The sequence below is a fragment of the Melanerpes formicivorus genome, unplaced genomic scaffold (assembly GCF_026170545.1).
Source record: "Melanerpes formicivorus ecotype bairdi unplaced genomic scaffold, bMelFor1.0.p_v2 SCAF_89, whole genome shotgun sequence".
Classification (NCBI taxonomy): domain Eukaryota; kingdom Metazoa; phylum Chordata; class Aves; order Piciformes; family Picidae; genus Melanerpes; species Melanerpes formicivorus.
Window position 1 is genome coordinate 2,240,952 of NW_027142441.1, and position 18,515 is coordinate 2,259,466.

General features: G+C 52.6%; 1 protein-coding gene across 1 annotated transcript in view; it reads right to left on the reverse strand.

Annotated features, from left to right (window-relative positions):
* The window catches only part of COLEC12 (collectin subfamily member 12), a 112,567-nt gene that overhangs the window by 19,711 nt on the left and 74,341 nt on the right, over positions 1-18,515 (reverse strand). The window contains exon 3 of the mRNA XM_068165453.1: positions 3,244-3,366. Within this exon, the coding sequence (XP_068021554.1) occupies positions 3,244-3,366 (123 nt within the window). The remainder of the gene's footprint in view (positions 1-3,243; positions 3,367-18,515) is intronic.

An 18,515-nucleotide genomic window follows, 5' to 3' on the forward strand; every position in this document is an offset into this window, starting at 1 on the left:
CAGGCAAGCCATGTCCTTTGTTTCAGTTCTGGTTCCTGTTCCAGCCCTGTGCTGTGCAGTGCAGAGGAGAGGCCAGAGCCAAGCTCGGAGCACTCCGCTCCAGCCGCAGGAGCTGAGGTCTCTGCAGGGATGCCCAGCAGAGCTGAACACTGTCACCCCACAGACAGACCCAGGCTGCTCCTCGCTGCACTCCTGCCCAAACTACTGCCCCAAGCAAGCTGTAGCTTATTTACTTTCTTCCTACTGCCCAGCAAGTGGAAAGGATGAACTCTGGGGAGAATGGGCAGACAACCAAAGTGGGTTGGGTAGCTCTGGCTGTCAAAAGGGGTCACAGATGTCCTGAATGTGTTTCCTTCCCTGGCAGTACCTTCACCACCACCTCTGGATGGAGCTTGCAGTGGTAGGTGAGCATATGGAACACTCTTAGGAGTGGAAGTAAGCCTCTGGGCTTGAACAACCACTTCCCATCTTCCCAGAAAAAGGCAAAGCAGGCAGAGCAGCTGTGACATTCCTCATGAGGGCCACTCTGCTGCTCCCAGCAGCCTGCTGCTCTCAGAAATGCAGCCTGGCTGTGCCTTACACTTCCTTTGGGTTAACTTCACCTTAATGCTCAGTTTCTCTCTACTTTGCCATTGCAAAGTGGAAAATATGGTAAAGACCCTGCAAAAGAAGCCCAGATGTCAAACAGTTGGTGAGTGGTACAGGGAGGGCTGGCTGCAGGTGAGCAGGGCCAAAGTGTGCCTGGTGAGAACCAGGGTGTGCTGGCTCTAGGTAGCTGCAGGCAAGCTCTGTCTTGGAGAGAGACCAGAGAAACAGATGAAACTCATACTGTAAACCAGCCAAGAAACTTAAAAAGAAGGCCTGCTCAGAGAATGAGAACCTCCAGGAACTGAAGCTGAGAGCATGTGAGCTTCCCTCACTAGCCTGAGTCTCAAGGAGATCATTCACAGGTGAATCCAGCCCTGGCTGATGGCAGCAAACTCTGCCGTGGTGTTTGGCAGATACTTCATGCACACAACTATGTGTAAATAATTACAGACTGGCTCAGGAAGGATTTTATCACTCCTGTGTTATGTCTCCTCAAAGCACACTCACAGCACACTCAGCTTGTTCCTCCTTCATGGCCTGGATGGTCAGTTCATGGTTTCAGGTTTCTCCAAACCTCTGTTTTTACTAGCAGTTTGGAGGTTTGCTGTGTGTTGACTTTGCCTCCCATGGAGCTACTTTCTGCTGCCATATTGAATCCACTGATGGGAGGGCTTAATGCTTTAAATCACAAAGGATATCTAAATACCATGTAGGAAATGAAAGTTTTAAAAGGCCTCTTGGGCTTTATAAACAGAAGTGTGGGAGGTAAATGTAATGGAAACTTAGCTAAGAACCCAAGAATCCCTGATGCCAGCAGAATTCCTTCTCAGTGTAACATTGCAATAAGAGGGACAAGCCAAACTCTGGTGCAGATAGAAGAGTTCAAGAGCTTTTGTTCTACCTTTAAGGCCCAATTCCTTCCCAGCCATCAGGAATGCTGCCATAATTCCTTGGACTATGGACCATCAACTGGAGTTTTGTCTCTCTTCTGTTTTCCTGCAAACTAATGGAGCTCTTCCACAGGGTGACAGCAATGCCTGACGTGAACATTTGTTGCTGGTGGTACAGAAGGGATACTTTGGTCTAAACAGGACTCTCGTCAGACCCCACCTCAAATACTGCCTCCAGTTCTGGTGTCCCAGCAGAAGGACACAGACCTCTTGGAACAAGTCCAGAGGAGGCCACAAAGAGGATCCAAGGGCTGGAGCACCTCTGCTGTGAGGACAGGTTGAGGGAGCTGGGGGTGTTCAGCCTGGAGAAGACTCCAGGGGAACCTTAGAGCTGCCTGCCAGGACCTGAAGGGATCCTATAGGAAGGCTGCACAGGGTGTCTACAGAGAGCATGAGGGAGAATGGTTTGAAGCTGAGGGAGAGCAGGGTTAGACTGCAGCTGAGGAAGAAGCTCTTCAGTAGGAGGGTAGTGAGACTCTGGCACAGGCTGCCCAGGGAAGCTGTGGATGCCCCTTCCCTGGAGGGGTTTAAGGCCAGGTTGATTGAGGTGTTGAACAAGCAAGTCTAGTTGAGAGGTGTCCCTTGCCCATGGCAGTGGGGTTGGAGCAGATGATCTCTGAGATCCCTTCCAACCTGAGCCATTCTGTGCTCCTACGATGACTCTGCTCCAGCTCATGGCTCTTTCCTCTGGCCTTCAGGAGCAGTCACCGTTTGGTGAGTGGTGGAGCAGTGGTCACTGAGATGTTTTAAGGTCTTGGAGCAGGATGTCCATTATCTACCTTCCTATAATCTTTCCCCCACTTCTTTTGTGGGAGAGGAAATTCTTTTGTCCTCGCCCTGGAGAGATGTGATTTGGTACTGCTGAGATAGAAAGACCAATGGACAGCACCAAAGAGCACTCACTACAAGAGAGAGGTTTAGAAGTGAGTGTAGCAGAGACCTTGGGAACTCAAGGTGAGAACAAAGCCTGGGGAAAAGATGGTGCAAGAGGCTCCCCTTGGAGAAAGAAGCTTGAAAGCTGTGGGTTGAGATAAGGAAGAGGAACTCCTCTCCCAAAGAGACCCCTTGGACAGTTTCCTTACTGCTTTTCCTCATACACACACACAAAGCAAGACACAGAGCTCTGATGCCTCTCCAACTCGTTTCTGATGCTGAGTGAGGTCTCCTGGTGAGCCTCAGAACTGACAGCCTTGTACAGAACACTCTTGAGGACAGCTTTGCTGGAAAGGTGCAACACTTGGTGGATCTTTGGTTTGTATTTGATGCATAGTTTATCCCTGGAAGTACCCAAAACCAGGCTATCCAGGCCTTGAGCAGCCTGGGCTGGTGGGAGGTGTCCCTGCCCACGGCAGGGGGGTGGAACTGGATGAGCTTTAAACGTCCCTTCCAAGCCTTCCATTCTGCTTCTGTGGCACATGTAAGAGAGCTCAGAGACATCAAGGGATAGCAGCTGGCAGAGTGCTCCTTTGTGCTGGACAAGTGACCATCTTCTAAGAACTTTTTCCTTCTCTTTCAAATGTCTAATCTAGTTTCAAGACTTTCTAATGGCTTGAAATTGAAAAGCTAAGGTTGGACCTTGTTGTTCTCTGTGTGCCAAATGGCAGCACTGCCAAGGTGTTGTTATTGAGGGGGAAATGTCAGGCACTTCTCTATCTAACACATGGAAGTGTGCTGGAGTGGGGTGCTGGGCATGATGCATACATACCTTTGTATCCCAGGATGGCTACTGTGATGGTTAGCAGGGCACACAAAATATACAGCAAGATGATGGAAGACTTCAGTGCCCAGTTGTTTTTACACTTGGTACATTGGGTCCCCTCCTGAATACCTGCAAAAGAAGATGGTCAGGATTTTAAGTCAACAGCAAAAGCACACTGCTGGGCTCCTGCCCCACCTCCTCTCCTCCAGTTTCTCAGCCACACTGGTTCCACCAAGCAGGGGCACATGGCTGCCTCTCTGCCTGTTCTGCCAGGACAGCCTCCATGAGGGTGATACAACCCTCTGGGATTTCAGCATGTGGATAGGAAGCAGGTTCTGCTTCCCTGGCAAACCTGTGGCTTTCCTGAGAGGCAGAACTGTTGTCCAGCTGTGCTAAGAAAGCTTTTGCAGTCAGTTGTTTAGTAGCATCTCCCCTGTCAAGCACCATGTCACAGCAGCTCATTCTCAGCAGCCAGTCTCCTCCTGGGGCAAACAGGAGACAGTAAATGCTCAGGAGGAAAAGAGAGGAATAGAATAGCATTGTGAAAACCTGGCAGCAGCTGGGTCCTGCTTGGTGACCAGTACCACCCATCCTGGCCACGTGAACCTCCACACTGAGAGAGACTGCTCCTGTTTCTGGGGGTCCAGAGATGTTAGCACAGTCAGCAAGGGCTGAGTGCTGCTGGAGGTAGTGGTGCACCTACATGCAGGCCCTGGGGAGCTTCCCCTGTGAGCACATTGAAGGGAAAGGCCTCAAGCTAAGAGCAAACAAGCCTTTGGTATTTTGTATCTGAGCTTGCAGCAGAATGGTTTGGTATCCCACACAATCACAGGATGTTAGAGGCTGGAAGGGAACTCCAAAGCTCATCCAGCCCAAGCCCCTTGCCAGAGCAGGGTCACCTAGAGCAGGTCACACAGGGACACATCCAGGTGGGTTTTGAATATCTCCAGAGAGGGAGACTCCACAACCCCCCAGGGCAGCCTGCTCCATCTGAGCCTATTAGGGAAGCAGCCTGAGACTGTTGGAAGCATTGATTAAGTTACCAAGAAATGATTAGAAACCCAAACATGTAAAAACATGGAAACTGGACCAGCTGGATGGGATTTATCCCTCCTCCTGATGTGCATTAAGCAAGCCAGGGTTCAGCAAAGGCATTCCTTTGGCATTTACTGTGTGTGTGTGCTGTTAGGGGAGTCCCACAGGAAAGCTTTAAGTCTAATCAATGACATGTACCAGATCACTTAACGCATCAAACCTTGCTCCATAGCTTTTCATGAGTAAGTTACAGCCCACAGCTGATTTCACTTTCCCCAGCTCATGAAGTTCTGCAAGGCAGTTTTCCATTGTGCAGTCTAAAGGCACAAGCGTGGGGCACTGCCCTGGGCACACAGGGGACAGCTGACTGACACAGCAGGATCACTCCCCTGCATTTCTCTCTCAAACAACCTCCTGAAGCCTGTGGTATGGAAGAAGGGAGTACCACACTGGGGTGCCTTGGGAAGAGGGTTTAGCCAAAATGGGCAGGCATGTTCACATGGCTGGAAGAGACCCCAAAGAGCATCCAGTCCAAGCCTCAGTTCCCCCTGCACACACAGGAGTCGAGGCTGGAGCAGCAATGCATCCCTCACGTTTGGCAACCCAAGCTCTTTGGCTGTGATTTTGTGTTCTGCTGCCTTGTGGTGCAAGGGAGGCCATGGAGATGACACTGTGGACCAGGATGTTCCTTGGGGTCCAGGAATAAGTTCAGTTGGAACCACCTGCTCTTTATTTTTCAGGAAGAGGGACATTAGAGGGGGATGTGGCTGAGACTTGTAGACATGAACAGAAACCCCAGGCTTCTGTGCTGGTGTCTGCAGGTGGGAATGAGGGCAGCTGGCACAGACATGGGCACAACCCATTTATAGATTTGTGTGTTAGGTTAAGGGCAATCAAGAGTTAATTGGTACAACCACAAAGAAAAGTCCTCCAGAGGCTAGAGAGTCCCAGGGGACAGGCAGTTGGTGCCAGGAGCCTGCACTCTGCCATTCTGTGCTGCTTCCCTGTGTCTCCCTAAGGCAGTGCCCAGCCAGAGCTCTCTCTGCTCTTACCCTGTGGGATGCTAGATGATCCTTGTGGTCCCTTCCAACCCTGAATGAAACTATGAAACTATGAAACTATGCTGGGCAGAGGCTTTCTCCTGGCCTGGGCTGGCAACCAGTTTCAGCTACACCACTGTGTCCAGTTCTGGGCCCCTCAGTTTAGGAAGGACATTGAGAGACTTGAAGGTGTCCAGAGAAGGGCAACAAGGCTGGGGAGAGAGAGGCCTTGAGCACAGCCCTGTGAGGAGAGGCTGAGGGAGCTGGGGTTGTTTAGCCTGGAGAAGAGGAGGCTCAGGGGAGACCTCATTGCCCTCTGCAACTCCCTGAAGGGAGGTTGTAGCCAGGAAGGGGTTGGCCTCTTCTCCCAGGCAACCAGCACCAGAACAAGAGGACACAGTCTCAAGCTGTGCCAGGGGAAGTTTAGGCTGGAGATGAGGAGAAAGCTCTTCACTGAGAGAGTCATTGGCCATTGGGATGTGCTGCCCAGGGAGGTGGTGGAGTCCCCATCCCTGGAGGTGTTCAAGAGGGGATTGGATGTGGCACTTGGTGCCATGGTCTAGTCATGAGGTCTGTGGTGACAGGTTGGACTCGATGATCCTTCAGGTCTCTTCCAACCTTGGTGATACTGTGAGACTGTGATACAAGGCCTGGGGAAGCCTGGGGCAGGCCTGGCTCTGGGGGTGCAGTTTGGCTGCTCCTGGGCTGCTGAGGCTGAGGGGGGTGGAGGTTTCTGGAAGGCTCTGGGAGGTTCTGGCCTGATAGAAGTTGAAGAACTGAGCCCAATCTGTGAATGTCTTCCTGTTACCTGAGTTCCTGGCAGCCCAGAGCCAGCTGAGTGCTGAGCTGCAGCCAGAGCAGGGAGAGCAGCAGCACAGGGAGGGGATTCTGCCCCTCTGCTCTGCTCTGCTCAGCCCCCACCTGCAGCACTGCCTCCAGCTCTGGGGCCCCCAGCACAAGAAGGACCTGGAGCTACTGGAGAGGCTCCAGAGGAGGCCACCAAGAGGATCAGAGGGCTGCAGAACCTCCCCTGTGGGGCCAGGCTGAGAGAGTTGGGGCTGTTCAGCCTGGAGAAGAGAAGGCTCTGGGGAGACCTCAGAGCAGCCTTCCAGTAGCTGAAGGGCTCCAGGAGAGCTGGGGAGGGACTCTGGACAAGGGCTGGGAGTGACAGGATGAGGAACAATGGCTTTGAGCTGGGAGAGAGGAGACTGAGACTGGGGATGAGGAAGAAATTCTTTGCAGTAAGGGTGGGGAGACTCTGGCACAGGCTGCCCAGGGAGGCTGTGGCTGCCTCCTGCCTGGAGGTGTTGAAGGCCAGGCTGGATGAGGCCTTGAGCAAGCTGTGCTGGTGGGAGGTGTCCCTGCCCATGGCAGAGGGGTGTTGGACTACAGCTTTAAGGTCCCTTCCACCCCAGACCCATTCTGTGAACCTATGTATTTTCAGTCTAATCAGGGCTCACCACCTCACCACCTCTGGAGCCTGGCTTCACCTTGCTCTTCCCCTCTAACCTCTTTAATGAACAAGCCCAAATAAGTTTGCTCTGACACAGAAGGCACATTCTATAAATGCTGTGAAGACATTTTCTGTGATAGGCTGCTCTGAAAAGTTGTAACAGCCAACACACTGAGTTGAGCAGCTGGGAGACCATCTCACATGTTCATCGTGATTGCATGGCACAAAGTCCCCAGTGCTGAGTCAGGGCTTGAAGGAGTCTCTGCTGGGGCTTTAATTTGACAAAACATCCCCAGCCTTACCCACTGCACTGCTTGCTTCCATGGCTTCCCTGCATTGTGGTGGTGTTCCTGGAGGTGTGCAACCTCTGCCCTAGGAAGCTGTAGGATAAATGCACCAAGACCCCACAGGCCACCTGTAGAGCCTGCAGCAGGGGGGTCCTGGGCTGCAGTCACCTCCTCTCCATCTGCTGGTGCTGCTCCTAGAGCTCAGGCTCCTCTCTGTGTCCTGCAGAGGCTTCCAGGACTGGGCTGCTCCCAGACATTTGTCACTAAGTTCCAAAGCCAAGCAGCCAGGGTCCCTTCCACGTGATGTGCATTTCCCACTGCTGATCTGATCAGGGTTTAATAGCTATCAGATGGGACACAACGTGCCTCATCTTGCTGGACACAGGATTTTTTCCATTCCTTCCCCTGCCTTATTAAAAGCAGAGCTGTGGTGCTGCTGTCTCACTGTTAGGAAGACATCTGGCCAAACAGCCAGCCACCCGGTACAAAGGGACCCTGCTGGCTGACAGGCTTTGGGGAGCCCTCTCACTGCAAGCCAAGATGGTCACACAAAAATATGCAAGTGAGACATCCTCCTGTGAGCAGGCTGGGCAGCGTTTGTTTTGCTGCCCTCGCCTTCCAGGGGCTGCAGGCTTTGCTCTCACCCAGGGGTGTACAGCTGCAGGCTCCTCTTGGGCTCAAGTATGCAAAGGCTTTGCTGGGGAGCAGCTGGGTTGTTTGCTTTGGGCCTGGGTTTGGTTTTTTGTTTGCTTGGATTTTTTTTGGTGGTTGCTTTGTTGTTTCCTCCCCCCCCTGTTGTTGGTTGTTCTTTAATGGGACACTGAACATCTTTGCTCTCTGGCATGGTGTAAGCCCCTTACAAAATGCTGTGCCCTTGCCAGCTGTGTGCTGCAGGAGCTTGGCTGTGCACACTCAGGTGTCACACACACTCACATGTTTCCCTTTCTGCTAAATAAGTACTTTTAAAGTCTTTGCCTTTGTGCCCTTTCCTCGTCTCTTGCTGCAGGATCTTAGGTGGCCTCAGAGTGTTTCTGCTGGCAGCTCAGCATTGACAGAGATGCAAGGGTCCCTCTGACACCCTGACACAAAATGGGCTGCTCAGATGACCAAAGAAATGCAGTGTGGGGAAGGAAATGCCAGGCATGAATTGAGAGAGGCTTTCCCAGTGTGATTCAGTGCTGGGCCCCATCCTCTTTAACATCTTTATTGATGATCTGGATAAGGGCATTGAGTCTATCATCAGTAAATTTGCTGATGACACCAAGCTGGGGGCAGGAGTTGATCTGCTAGAGAGTAGAGAGGCTTTGCAGAGAGACCTGGACAGGCTGGACAGATGGGCAGAGTCCAACAGTATGAGATTGAACACATCCAAGTGCCAGGTTCTGCACATTGGCCACAACAACCCCAGGCAGTGCTACAGGCTGAGAGCAGCCAGGCAGAGAGGGACCTGTGGGTGCTGGTTGATGGTAGGCTGAACATGAGCCTGCAGTGTGCCCAGGCAGCCAAGAGGGCCAATGGCATCCTGGCCTGCATCAGGAAGAGTGTGGCCAGCAGGAGCAGGGAGGTCATTCTGCCCCTGTACACTGCACTGGTTAGGCCACACCTTGAGTCCTGTGTCCAGTTCTGGGCCCCTCAGTTTAGGAAGGAGGTTGAGATGCTGGAACGAGTCCAGAGAAGAGCAACAAAGTTGGTGAGGGGTCTGGAGCACAGCCCTGTGAGGAGAGGCTGAGGGAGCTGGGGTTGCTTAGCCTGGAGAGGAGGAGACTCAGGGGAGACCTTCTTGCTCTCTCCAACTACCTGAAGGGAGGTTGTAGCCAGGTGGGGGTTGGTCTCTTCTCCCAGGCAGCCAGCACCAGAACAAGAGGACACAGTCTCAGGCTGCGCCAGGGGAAGTTCAGGCTGGAGGTCAGGAGGAAGTTCTACACAGAGAGAGTGATTGCCCATTGGGATGGGCTGCCCGGGGAGGTGGTGGAGTCGCCGTCACTGGAGGTGTTCAGGAGGAGACTTGATGGGGTGCTTGGTGCCATGGGTTAGTTGATTAGGTGGTGTTGGGTGATAGGCTGGACTCGATGATCTTGAAGGTCTCTTCCAACCTGGTTTATTCTATTATTCTATTCTATTATTCATTGAGGAGAGACAACACAGCTTGGACTGCAGGAGGAAGATTGCCTTCCACCTGCCAAGGAGAAATGTCTCCAGGCCAATGTCTTAAAAACTGGTCTGATATTTGTATCTAAAGGGGCCTGAGCAGACTACACCTACCCAGTTACAGCTTTGCTGCCAGGAGAAGCTCTCCCTGCCCATGGCACTAGCTGGAACTGAATGATCTTAAAGGTCCCTTCCAGCCCAAGCTCTTCTGTGCTTCAACATGTAAGTAGGAATCAAATACTGAGAGGTTCTCCAGCATGCAGAGCTGCGTGAGGGTGGGTGCCTGTCTCACCAGCAAAAGCCTATGGCCTTGTGAGGAGCCCATCTCTACCACCCAGGCCCAGGAGCCTGAGCACACACAGTGTTTCTCTTCACATGTGTGTGGATGTGCAGATGTGTGTGCGTGTTTGTCACAGAGGAGATGCTGCACTGACACAAGCCCAGCACACACATGGCAGACCCAGACCCACCTTTGCCAACAGGAAGCTCTGAGTACCTCTGAGATGACTGCACCCAGCCAGGCACAACATTCAAAGTGAGATTCTGGTCTTCTCTCTTGTGTGATCATGTCCTGGGTTGAGGCCTGTGTCCTAACCATGGAGATGATTCCTCCAGATCCCAGAGGGCACAAGGAGCTGAACAGTCCAGCCCAGTGGGTGGACACAACAAGCGATGTTATTCCATTCCCAGAATGCCTGCAGCTGCCCTTTCTAAGAGAGCAGCACAAGCTGTCCCTCCTCCTTCTCCCTCACTCTCTCCCATCCCAGCTGGCTCCCTTCTCTTTGGGATGTGTGGGAGTGGGGCTGCAGCAGCCTGGCTGGGGCCTGCAGCTGGCAAGATGAATTTTAGCTGTGTCACTTGGGTTTGGTATGGGGAGTGGGTAGAGAGGCCTGGGAGGGACATTTGAGGCCTGGGGTTTGGGGCTGGTTTGGAGGAGGTCTGTGGAAAGCTTTGGCCTGAGGAGGTCTCCTTTGGAGAGCTGTCCCCGAGGCGTGCTGTGGATTTGTGCATCTGATGTGCTCTGCACTGCAGGATGCAGTTATGAGCAGCATTGCCAGTTAAACTTCCCAGTCCTGTCCAGTCCTGTGTGCAGTGCTTGCTTTAGCTCCTTTGAGAGGGGTTAAAGAGCTCTGTCTTGCTCCCTACACCCAAGGCAGTACTGCAGGTCATTAACCTGCTCTCCAGGAGTTCTGTTCCTCTGGTTCTCCATGAATGGTTTCATGGCAGTCACCAAACTGGTGATTTGGCAGCTCCTCTTGACTAACCTGCCTCAGAAAGCAACTGCCCTTTCTAATGGTTGAAATGGCAAATGCTGAGGCTAATCCATGCCTTTAAAAACAATTCTTCCTTCAGTTCTGATGACTTTCTCACACTGTAAGGCTGTAACTTGAACTAAGTGCAAACAGATGCCCTACATTTGTCCTAGCTGATGCATAAAGGTCCATGCCCACCTCCAAGTCTTGGGTGGGCATTCAGCAGGAGTCTGCCTCTGCAGCAGGTACTGGGTCCTCTCTGAGCAGCTGCCCCTCCTCAGCCCCTGGCCATCCCTGCACCTGCAGTGCTGCTGGACAACCCTTTGAGGGCAGGAGTGTGGCTGACAGAGCCTCAGGGTTACTGCAGGAGCTGTCTGCAGGAGAGCACCAAGCCCTTGGGATGCAGCCATGCTGCTAAACCCAGCTGCTCCTCAGGCCACAGCTCCCTCACCTCTGCACATCCATCCCCAGGGCCTGCTGGGGCAGAGCTCCTGACCAGGCAGACCTTTAATGCACATCATAAAGCAGCTTGTGTCTGCTGCCACCCCTGCATCGCTCCTCGCTGGCTGTGCTGGGATCTCCTCCCCACTCAGCCCTGCAGAGCCATGGCTGGCAGCCTGCTCCCACATCCCTGTTCTCCCAAGGCCTGTCTCCATGCTGGCCATGGCCCTGCTCACCCAGGTGGCACAGTGCTGGTTTGTGGCAGGTGGATTGCTACAGCTGCCCAGCTTCATTCTTGACACTGGGAAGGGTATTTAGCACAACCTCACTGTCACTGCCCTTGGAACTCACCAGGTTGGCTTCTGGTTTTGCAATCAAAGAGGGGAAAAGGGAAGCTGTGCTTGTTTTGGAAAGGGCTCTGCTTGTTTACTAGGATGAAAATAAAGAAGGAAAACTTGACACCAGTGGTGGGCAGGCACCCACCCCACTTGTGCCCGTTTGCCAAGTGGACAATCATGAACCATGGCAGCGAGACAGAGGACAGGACAGGCAGACACTGCAAGGCACAGAGCCCCTGTCTTCATAAACCACGAAATAAATGAGCCAGCCCCAAACCACTGCAACCTCACAGGTTTCTAGTGGCCTGCATAACCCAGTCCCCCTGTTGCATGGCTTGCAGCCTGTAAGGATGTCCCCTGGAGAGGAAAACACAGACCTCAAAAACCTGTTCTGAGAATTCATGCCTCAGAAGTGCTGGGCAGCTCCTGCTGGGGCCTCTGGTGCCAGTGCCTGGGATATTATCTGAGTCTCACACTCTGGGACCTCCTTTCCCCTTGGTGCACCTTTCCTACTAAGTGCAAGGTCCTGCAGGTGGGCTGGAGCAGCGCCCAGGTCTATGCCAGCTGGGGGCTGAAGAGCAGCCCTGCTTAGAAGGACTTGGGAGTGCTGGGGGTGCAAAGCTGGACAGGAGCTGGCACCGAGTGCTGCCAGCTCAGCCCCAGCCTGTCCTGGGCTGATCCCCAGCAGTGTGGGCAGCAGGGGCAGGGAGGGGATTCTGTCCCTCTGCTGTGCTTTCCCAAACCCCCCCTGCAGGGCTGGGGCAGCTCTGGAGTCCTCAGCACAGACAGGGACCTGGTGGAGCAGGGCCAGAGGAGGCCACAGCAATGCTGGCAGGGCTGGAAGCCCTCTGCTGGGAGCCAGGCTGAGAGAGTTGGAGTTGAATAGCCTGGAGAAGGCTCCAGGGAGAGCTTCTGGTGGCTCTTTCCCATAGAGCAGCCTTCCAATGCTTAACAGGGAAATCAGAAGGATAGGGACAGACTGCTGAGGAGGACAAGGGAGGATGGTTGGAACTAAAAGAGGGAGATTCAGATGGGAGAGACAGAAGAAATGTTTTACAGTGGGGTGGTGAGACCTGGTCCAGGCTGCCCAGAGAGGTGGTAGATGTCCCACCCACCCCTGGTAACATTCCAGGTCAGGCTGAACAGGTCCCTGAGTAACCTAATCTCGTTGAAGATGTCCCTGCTTGTACTAGATGACCTTTAAAAGCCTCCTCTGCCCCAAACCATTCTGTGACTCTAGGACTTTGCAGCTATACAATTGAGGGAAACTTTCAGTTGTGTGTTAGGAAAAGAGCACGTTCCTAGACTGCTAGGACCGGCAAAGCAGGGAGGTGTCCTTCCCTAAGGCCCCAGCAGTGGGGGAACCCGGCATGGGCAGGACCAGTCACAGTCCTGCCCTGAAGAGCTGCTGTCACTACTGCAGGGGGTAGGCTGGCAGGGCACCCATGGCCCCTGAAGCTGGAAGGGGCCACACTGTCCCAAGAGCCCAGGGGGTTGCAGTTCAGATGGGGGAGTCTCTGTCTCTGGGACTCTCTGGAAGAGCCTTACCCTTGCTGATCCTTTTGCAGCCCAGAGCTCTGCAGGCAGGAGGGGCAAACCCTCCTCCCCCACCCCCAAGCCTGCGCTGGGAGGCAGCTTCCCGTAAATCCCCATCCCACATCTGCACAATAAAGAGCCTCCGAGGGCCAGCACTGTTATCTCTGGAAAGCTTTCAGCTTAAGAAATACTTTATTCTATGTAATGTACACAAAGCCTTTCATTAAAGCAGGGGAGAACACTCATTTTCAGCCTGACCATCGTCTCTTATTTATATAACCTAGGCAGTATTTTCTCTCTGCCTTTGTTCTCCTTCGCAGCAGACCAGAGATTCACAATGAGCTGTCAGAAACCCTAATTACACACTACAGCAGCCGTCCCCACTTCATTATATAGCATTACCAAACAGTGTCTGCTGTGATTAAGCACTAAATGTCTTAATTGAGAGGACACAAAAAGCCCAACCGCAAAAGAGGCTAAGCAAAGCCTGCTGAGCCTCGAAACTGTACCTCAGGAGCTATTATGAACAGAGCTGAGGGATTTGCAACAGTTTAAGGTGCAGCCTTTGCAGTGTGGGAAGAATCTCACACCACCAGAGGCTCCAACAGCACAGAGACTACCAGATTTGAGAACCTCTTCAGAGCTTGACTCAAACCATAACAAACCCAGCGAGTGCTGGTGCCTTTAAACAGCTGGCCAGAAGCAGAGGTCTGTCTCTCCTCACTGCCTGCACACCTAGCAGTGGGGTCACCCAAAGCATGTCTGCAGCTAAACCCAAAGATCTAATCAGGCTGCTCAGAAGATAACAGAAGAACCAAACCAGCTAAAACAAGATAACAATAATCTGTGCGTTAGAGACCTGTTGAGTGGTGGCAAGCCAGCCACGGGTATCCCAACAGAGAAGGACTTAGGCTGACTCACAAGGAGGAGACTGCCAGAGGGAGACCTTAGAGCAGCCTTCCAGTTCATAAAGGAGCTCCAGGAGAGTTGGGGAGGGACTTCTGACAAGGGCTGGGAGTGCCAGGATGAGGATTCTGCTATTTTGATCTGAAGTATAGAATCATAGTATCAATAAGGTTGGAAAAGACCTCAGAGGTCATCAAGTCCAAACTGTCACCCAACACCTCCTGACCAACTAAACCATGGCTTCAATTTACCAGGAGGACAGCAGCATCTTCAGTGCTTTCTTAGGGGTGGTCCAAAAATGTACCAAACTATTACAAAATCTGAGGTTGTGATGAGGCACTTGAACACCCTACACACCTCACAGCTTCAGAGCAGGGTTTAGCTTAGAAGAGACCTTAAAGATCATCCAGTTCCAACATCTCTACCATGGGACACCTCCCACCAGCCCAGGCTGCTCAAGGCCTCACCCAGCCTGGCCTGCAACACCTCCAGGCAGGAGGCAGCCACAGCTTCCCTGGGCAGCCTGTGCCAGAGTCTCCCCACCCTCACTGCAAAGAATTTCTTCCTCATCTCCAGTCTCAGTCTCCTCTCTCCCAGCTCAAAGCCATTGTCCTCATCCTGTCACTCCCAGCCCTTGTCACAAGTCCCTTTCCAGCTCTCCTGGAGCCCCTTCAGGTACTGGAAGGCTGCTCTGAGGTCTCCCCAGAGGCTTCTCTTCTCCAGGCTAAACAACCCCAACTCTCCCAGCCTGGCCCCACAGGGGAGGTTCTGCAGCCTCTGATCCTCTTGGTGGCCTCTTCTGGATTCTCTCCAGCAGCTCCAGGTCCTTGTGCTGGATGCTCTTAATGCCAAAGGCTTTCCAGCTGCACACATCAGTAACTTGTTCATTTACTTCCAAAGTTCACTTGTGAGTTTATTGTACATTTAACATGTTGAAGGTGTTGAAGCCCTCAAATGCTGCCAGTAATAATCAGGTTTCCCTCCTTGGATTTGATGCACCACTGACAAGAGGAGGCAGAAGGTCCCTTTCTGTGCTTATTGTAAAGGGTGGCAAGCACTTGAAAAGTTCAGAGCTTTGCACAGATTTGTGTCAAGCCTGCATTTGCTTCTCAATACCAAGATTTATTGGCTCTTAAAGGGGAAAAATAAAATAGAAGTGACAGAAGCAAATCTGGGGTCAATAATTAACTCCAGGGTCAATACATCCTGCCTTTTCCCTCCCAAAGAAGTCAATATTGACTTATTTATGCCATACTCTGCAGCTGCTCTCTTGAACTCCAACAGAGAAATACATCACACCCCTGACCCACAGGCTTTCAATCTAAGTGTGTGGACACTGTAATTGATGTGCTCAACACCACTGCCAAATGTGTTCAGCACTGAACTGCACTGAACTCTCTTGCTGCCTATCAGCTCCAGTTACCCAAGTGTGCAACTTCCCTGCCTCCCACACTACCACAGGCACTTTGCACACCCAGCCAGGGAGCTGGGGAATGTGTTTTCTTCCATGAGCAGCTAAAAGCACAGCAGGTGAAGCAGCCAAAGTGGCAGCTCAGTGGAAACTCAGGATCCAAAAATGAGCACACAGCACTACAACCTATTTCCCAAATCCAATACCCTTGGAAATGACTCCTGTCCACCACAGGCACTGAGTCCCTGTGCTGCTCTGAGACCTATAAGCAATAGGCTGAAAAATCACTTTTGTGTATTAAGGCTAAAAGTCTCTGCTAGATCACTCCTGCTTCAGCAGTTCTGTTGGACTTAGAACATTTCTTCCTTGGCTGGATTCCTGCATGCCAAATTTCAGCCCAGGATGAATTTTCACATGGCTGAGCTATATATTCCTCAAAAGCAGAGCTGGAAATGTTGAGATCCCTAAACTACAGTTAAGGCACAGCCTGCAAAGAGAGCTGTGGCAAGCAGGGCTGGCAGTGGGAGCAGAAGCATCTCCTGCAGTGTGTTCTGTTTGCTAAGCAGCCTTCAAGCACCACCTCCTGCTGCTCTGACAGAGCCTTACTCAAGCCTTTGTGAGACACAGCCCTCGCACACAAGAGACCAAAGGTGTTCATTACCTTTGCACTGCTTGTTCTGCACTGCTGGCCTGCTCCACAAGACAAACAGTGTGCCCTGTGCTCCTCTGGCTGCTGTGTTGCTCTCTGCAGATAGCTTTGCTGAGGCTTTCTTCAGTGCAGTGTGTGATGGTTTAGGGGCTAGGTGCCTTTAAGAACCACAAATTGCAGACCTCCAGGAGGTCCAGGGGGTAGACCAGGAGGTGTATTTCATTCCCATAAGTCCTGCATCCCTACAAAACGGGCTGCAGAGTCACTTTTCTTCTCTTTTTCCTCCCTCTCTCCTCCCAGGAGGATGCACAGGCTGTTGCCTCATGCAGAGAAGGCCTGGAGTCAGCCTTGGCCATGCTGCCAACTAGGCCTGGAGCAGCCTAGCTGGGGCCTGGAGCTGCCCAGCTGAATCTTAGCTGTGTCACAATGGTGTGGTATGGAGGGGAGAGAGGAATGGTAGGGAGGGCATGGAGGCATGGGTTGGTTGGCCTGGTTTAAAGGGAGCTTTGTGTGAAGCTTTGGCTCACTGAGCTTCTGTGTTAAGCCCAGACCATGGATTTTGGTGTATCTCACATGCTTTGCAGTGTTGCTGTTGTGTACAGTTGTGAATAACATTTCCATTTAAACTCCCCAATCCCACCCAGCCCTTTGTGTGAGTGGTTTTCCTTTAGCCCTTTGGGAAGAGGCAAAAGAGCAAATCTGTCTCGCTCTGAACCAAGATGCTGTGAAACAAAACTGTTCTGAAGGTGAATGAATGGACTCAGCTCCTCCATACCCCAGGACATGGCTGCTGGCTTTCACTGGTGAGATAAATGCCTGTGCAATGTTAGAAACCTTTGTGCACGTCTCAAATGTACCTCTAAAACAGAGTAGCATCACAGAACCTTGGAGGTTGGAAGGAACCTCCAGGGATCACCCAGTCCAACCCCCTGCCAGAGCAGCAGCACCCAGGGCAGGCTGCACAGGAAGGCACCCAGGTGGCTTTCCAGAGAAGGAGACTCCACAACCTCTCTGGGCAGCCTGCTCCAGGCTCTGCCACCCTCACACCAAAGAAGCTTCTCACATTGAGCTGAAACCTTCTCTGTTCAAGTTTGTCTCCATTGCTCCTTGGCTTATTGCTGTGCACCACCCACAAGAGCTTGCCCCCCTCCACTTGCCCCCCACCCCTCAGCTATTGATAGACATTGATCAGATCCCTCTCAGCCTTCTCCTCTCCAGACTCAACAGCCCCAGGGCTCTCAGTCTCTCTTCACAGGGGAGATGCTCAAGTCCCCTAAGCATCCTCCTGGCTCTCCCTTGGCCTCTCTCCAGCAGGTCTCTGTCTCTCTGGAGCTGGGGAGCCCAGCACTGGACACAGTGCTGCAGGTGTGGTCTGAGCAGGGCAGAGCAGAGGGGGAGCAGAACCTCCCCAGCCCTGCTGGCCACACTTTGCTTGCTGCCCCCCAGGATCCCATTGGCTCTCTTGGGCACATGCAAGAACTTGCTGCCCACCAGCACTCCAAGGTGACCACTGGATAAATATCCCCTTGATCAGCAGAGGGGAGAGGAGCTGCCAAGCAGAGAGGCTAGAGCCCTGCAGGAATTGTAAGGGTAGGCTGATCTTTTGTGCAGGTTCTTCTCACTTCCACTCCTTGTTTTCCTGAGAGCTTTGTTAAAGAAAAGTTGAAGGCTGTCATGAGAGTTTCCTCTAAGTGTTCTGCCAAGGTGCATGAGCAAACTCAGGTCAAAATGTTGCTGTAGGTGGATGGAAGCCAGAGGACAGAACAAGCCAGAGGACAGCAGAGCACTTTGTTTTCAGTCATTATTTCATTAGCTACTGAACTGCTTTACTGCTCCACAGGGCTGGCACACTGCTTGGTGGGAGAGCCTTCTCTGGCCTGTCTCAGCTGTGGACACAAACTGTGCAAGGCTTCCAGCACCAAACCTAATGTGTAGCTAATGAGGAGTATGGGGCAGCCTCTGAAGGAAGCTGAATGGCAGGACAGGCTGGGACCACTTACAGAAAGTGATGGGAAGAAAGGCATCAACCTGTGTGCTGTGCTTGGGGAGCGCTGGCTCCAAAGGCTATCAGGAGTGAGATGGAGAAAGCTGCCACGGAGAAGATAAATGTCAGGGCAGAAAGAGCCTCTGCAGCTTCCTGTCCTGCTGGCAGCTGGATGGCTCTTGTGCATCACAGCAGTGCTGAGCACTCAGCTCAGCACAGGGACTCTAAGGCCCAGCCTGCAGGCAGCACCTGCAGCCTGGGTGCCCCTGGACAGGCTCACGGCTCAGGGCCAAGCTGCTCATGCACAAGTCAAGAGAAAAGGTCTCCTGGGGCTGGTGACCTAGGGCAGCTCCTGGGGGGAGCACCTCTGAGGGTCACTGGCTGCAAGGTGGCACATATGGGAGGGAGGGAGCTCCTTAGGGCTGTAGAGTGGAGGTTGCAAGTCTGAACCAGGGATTTCCTCCACTGTCCCTCTCGACAGGGGACTGGGGGTTACAGGGAGAGCCTTGAATTGAACCAAATGCTTTGCTTACTGGGAAGAAAAGAAAAGCTGAAGACTTGGCTGCAGACCCTTGGTGCTTGAAGGGAGCACTGGCACTGAAGGGCACTGTTATGAAGAGGCAGAAGGAGAAACATAAGCCCCGGGCTGCAAGTTGGAGGTAGAAAGATACCTCTTGGAAATGGAACAAAAATTCAGGCCCTGGGAGTGATTGCAGCTGGAACACATTACCATCACAGGGGATTCCCTGGGTTGTCATCTCTTCAGATCAAGCCTGGCTCCCCACTTGAGAGATAGG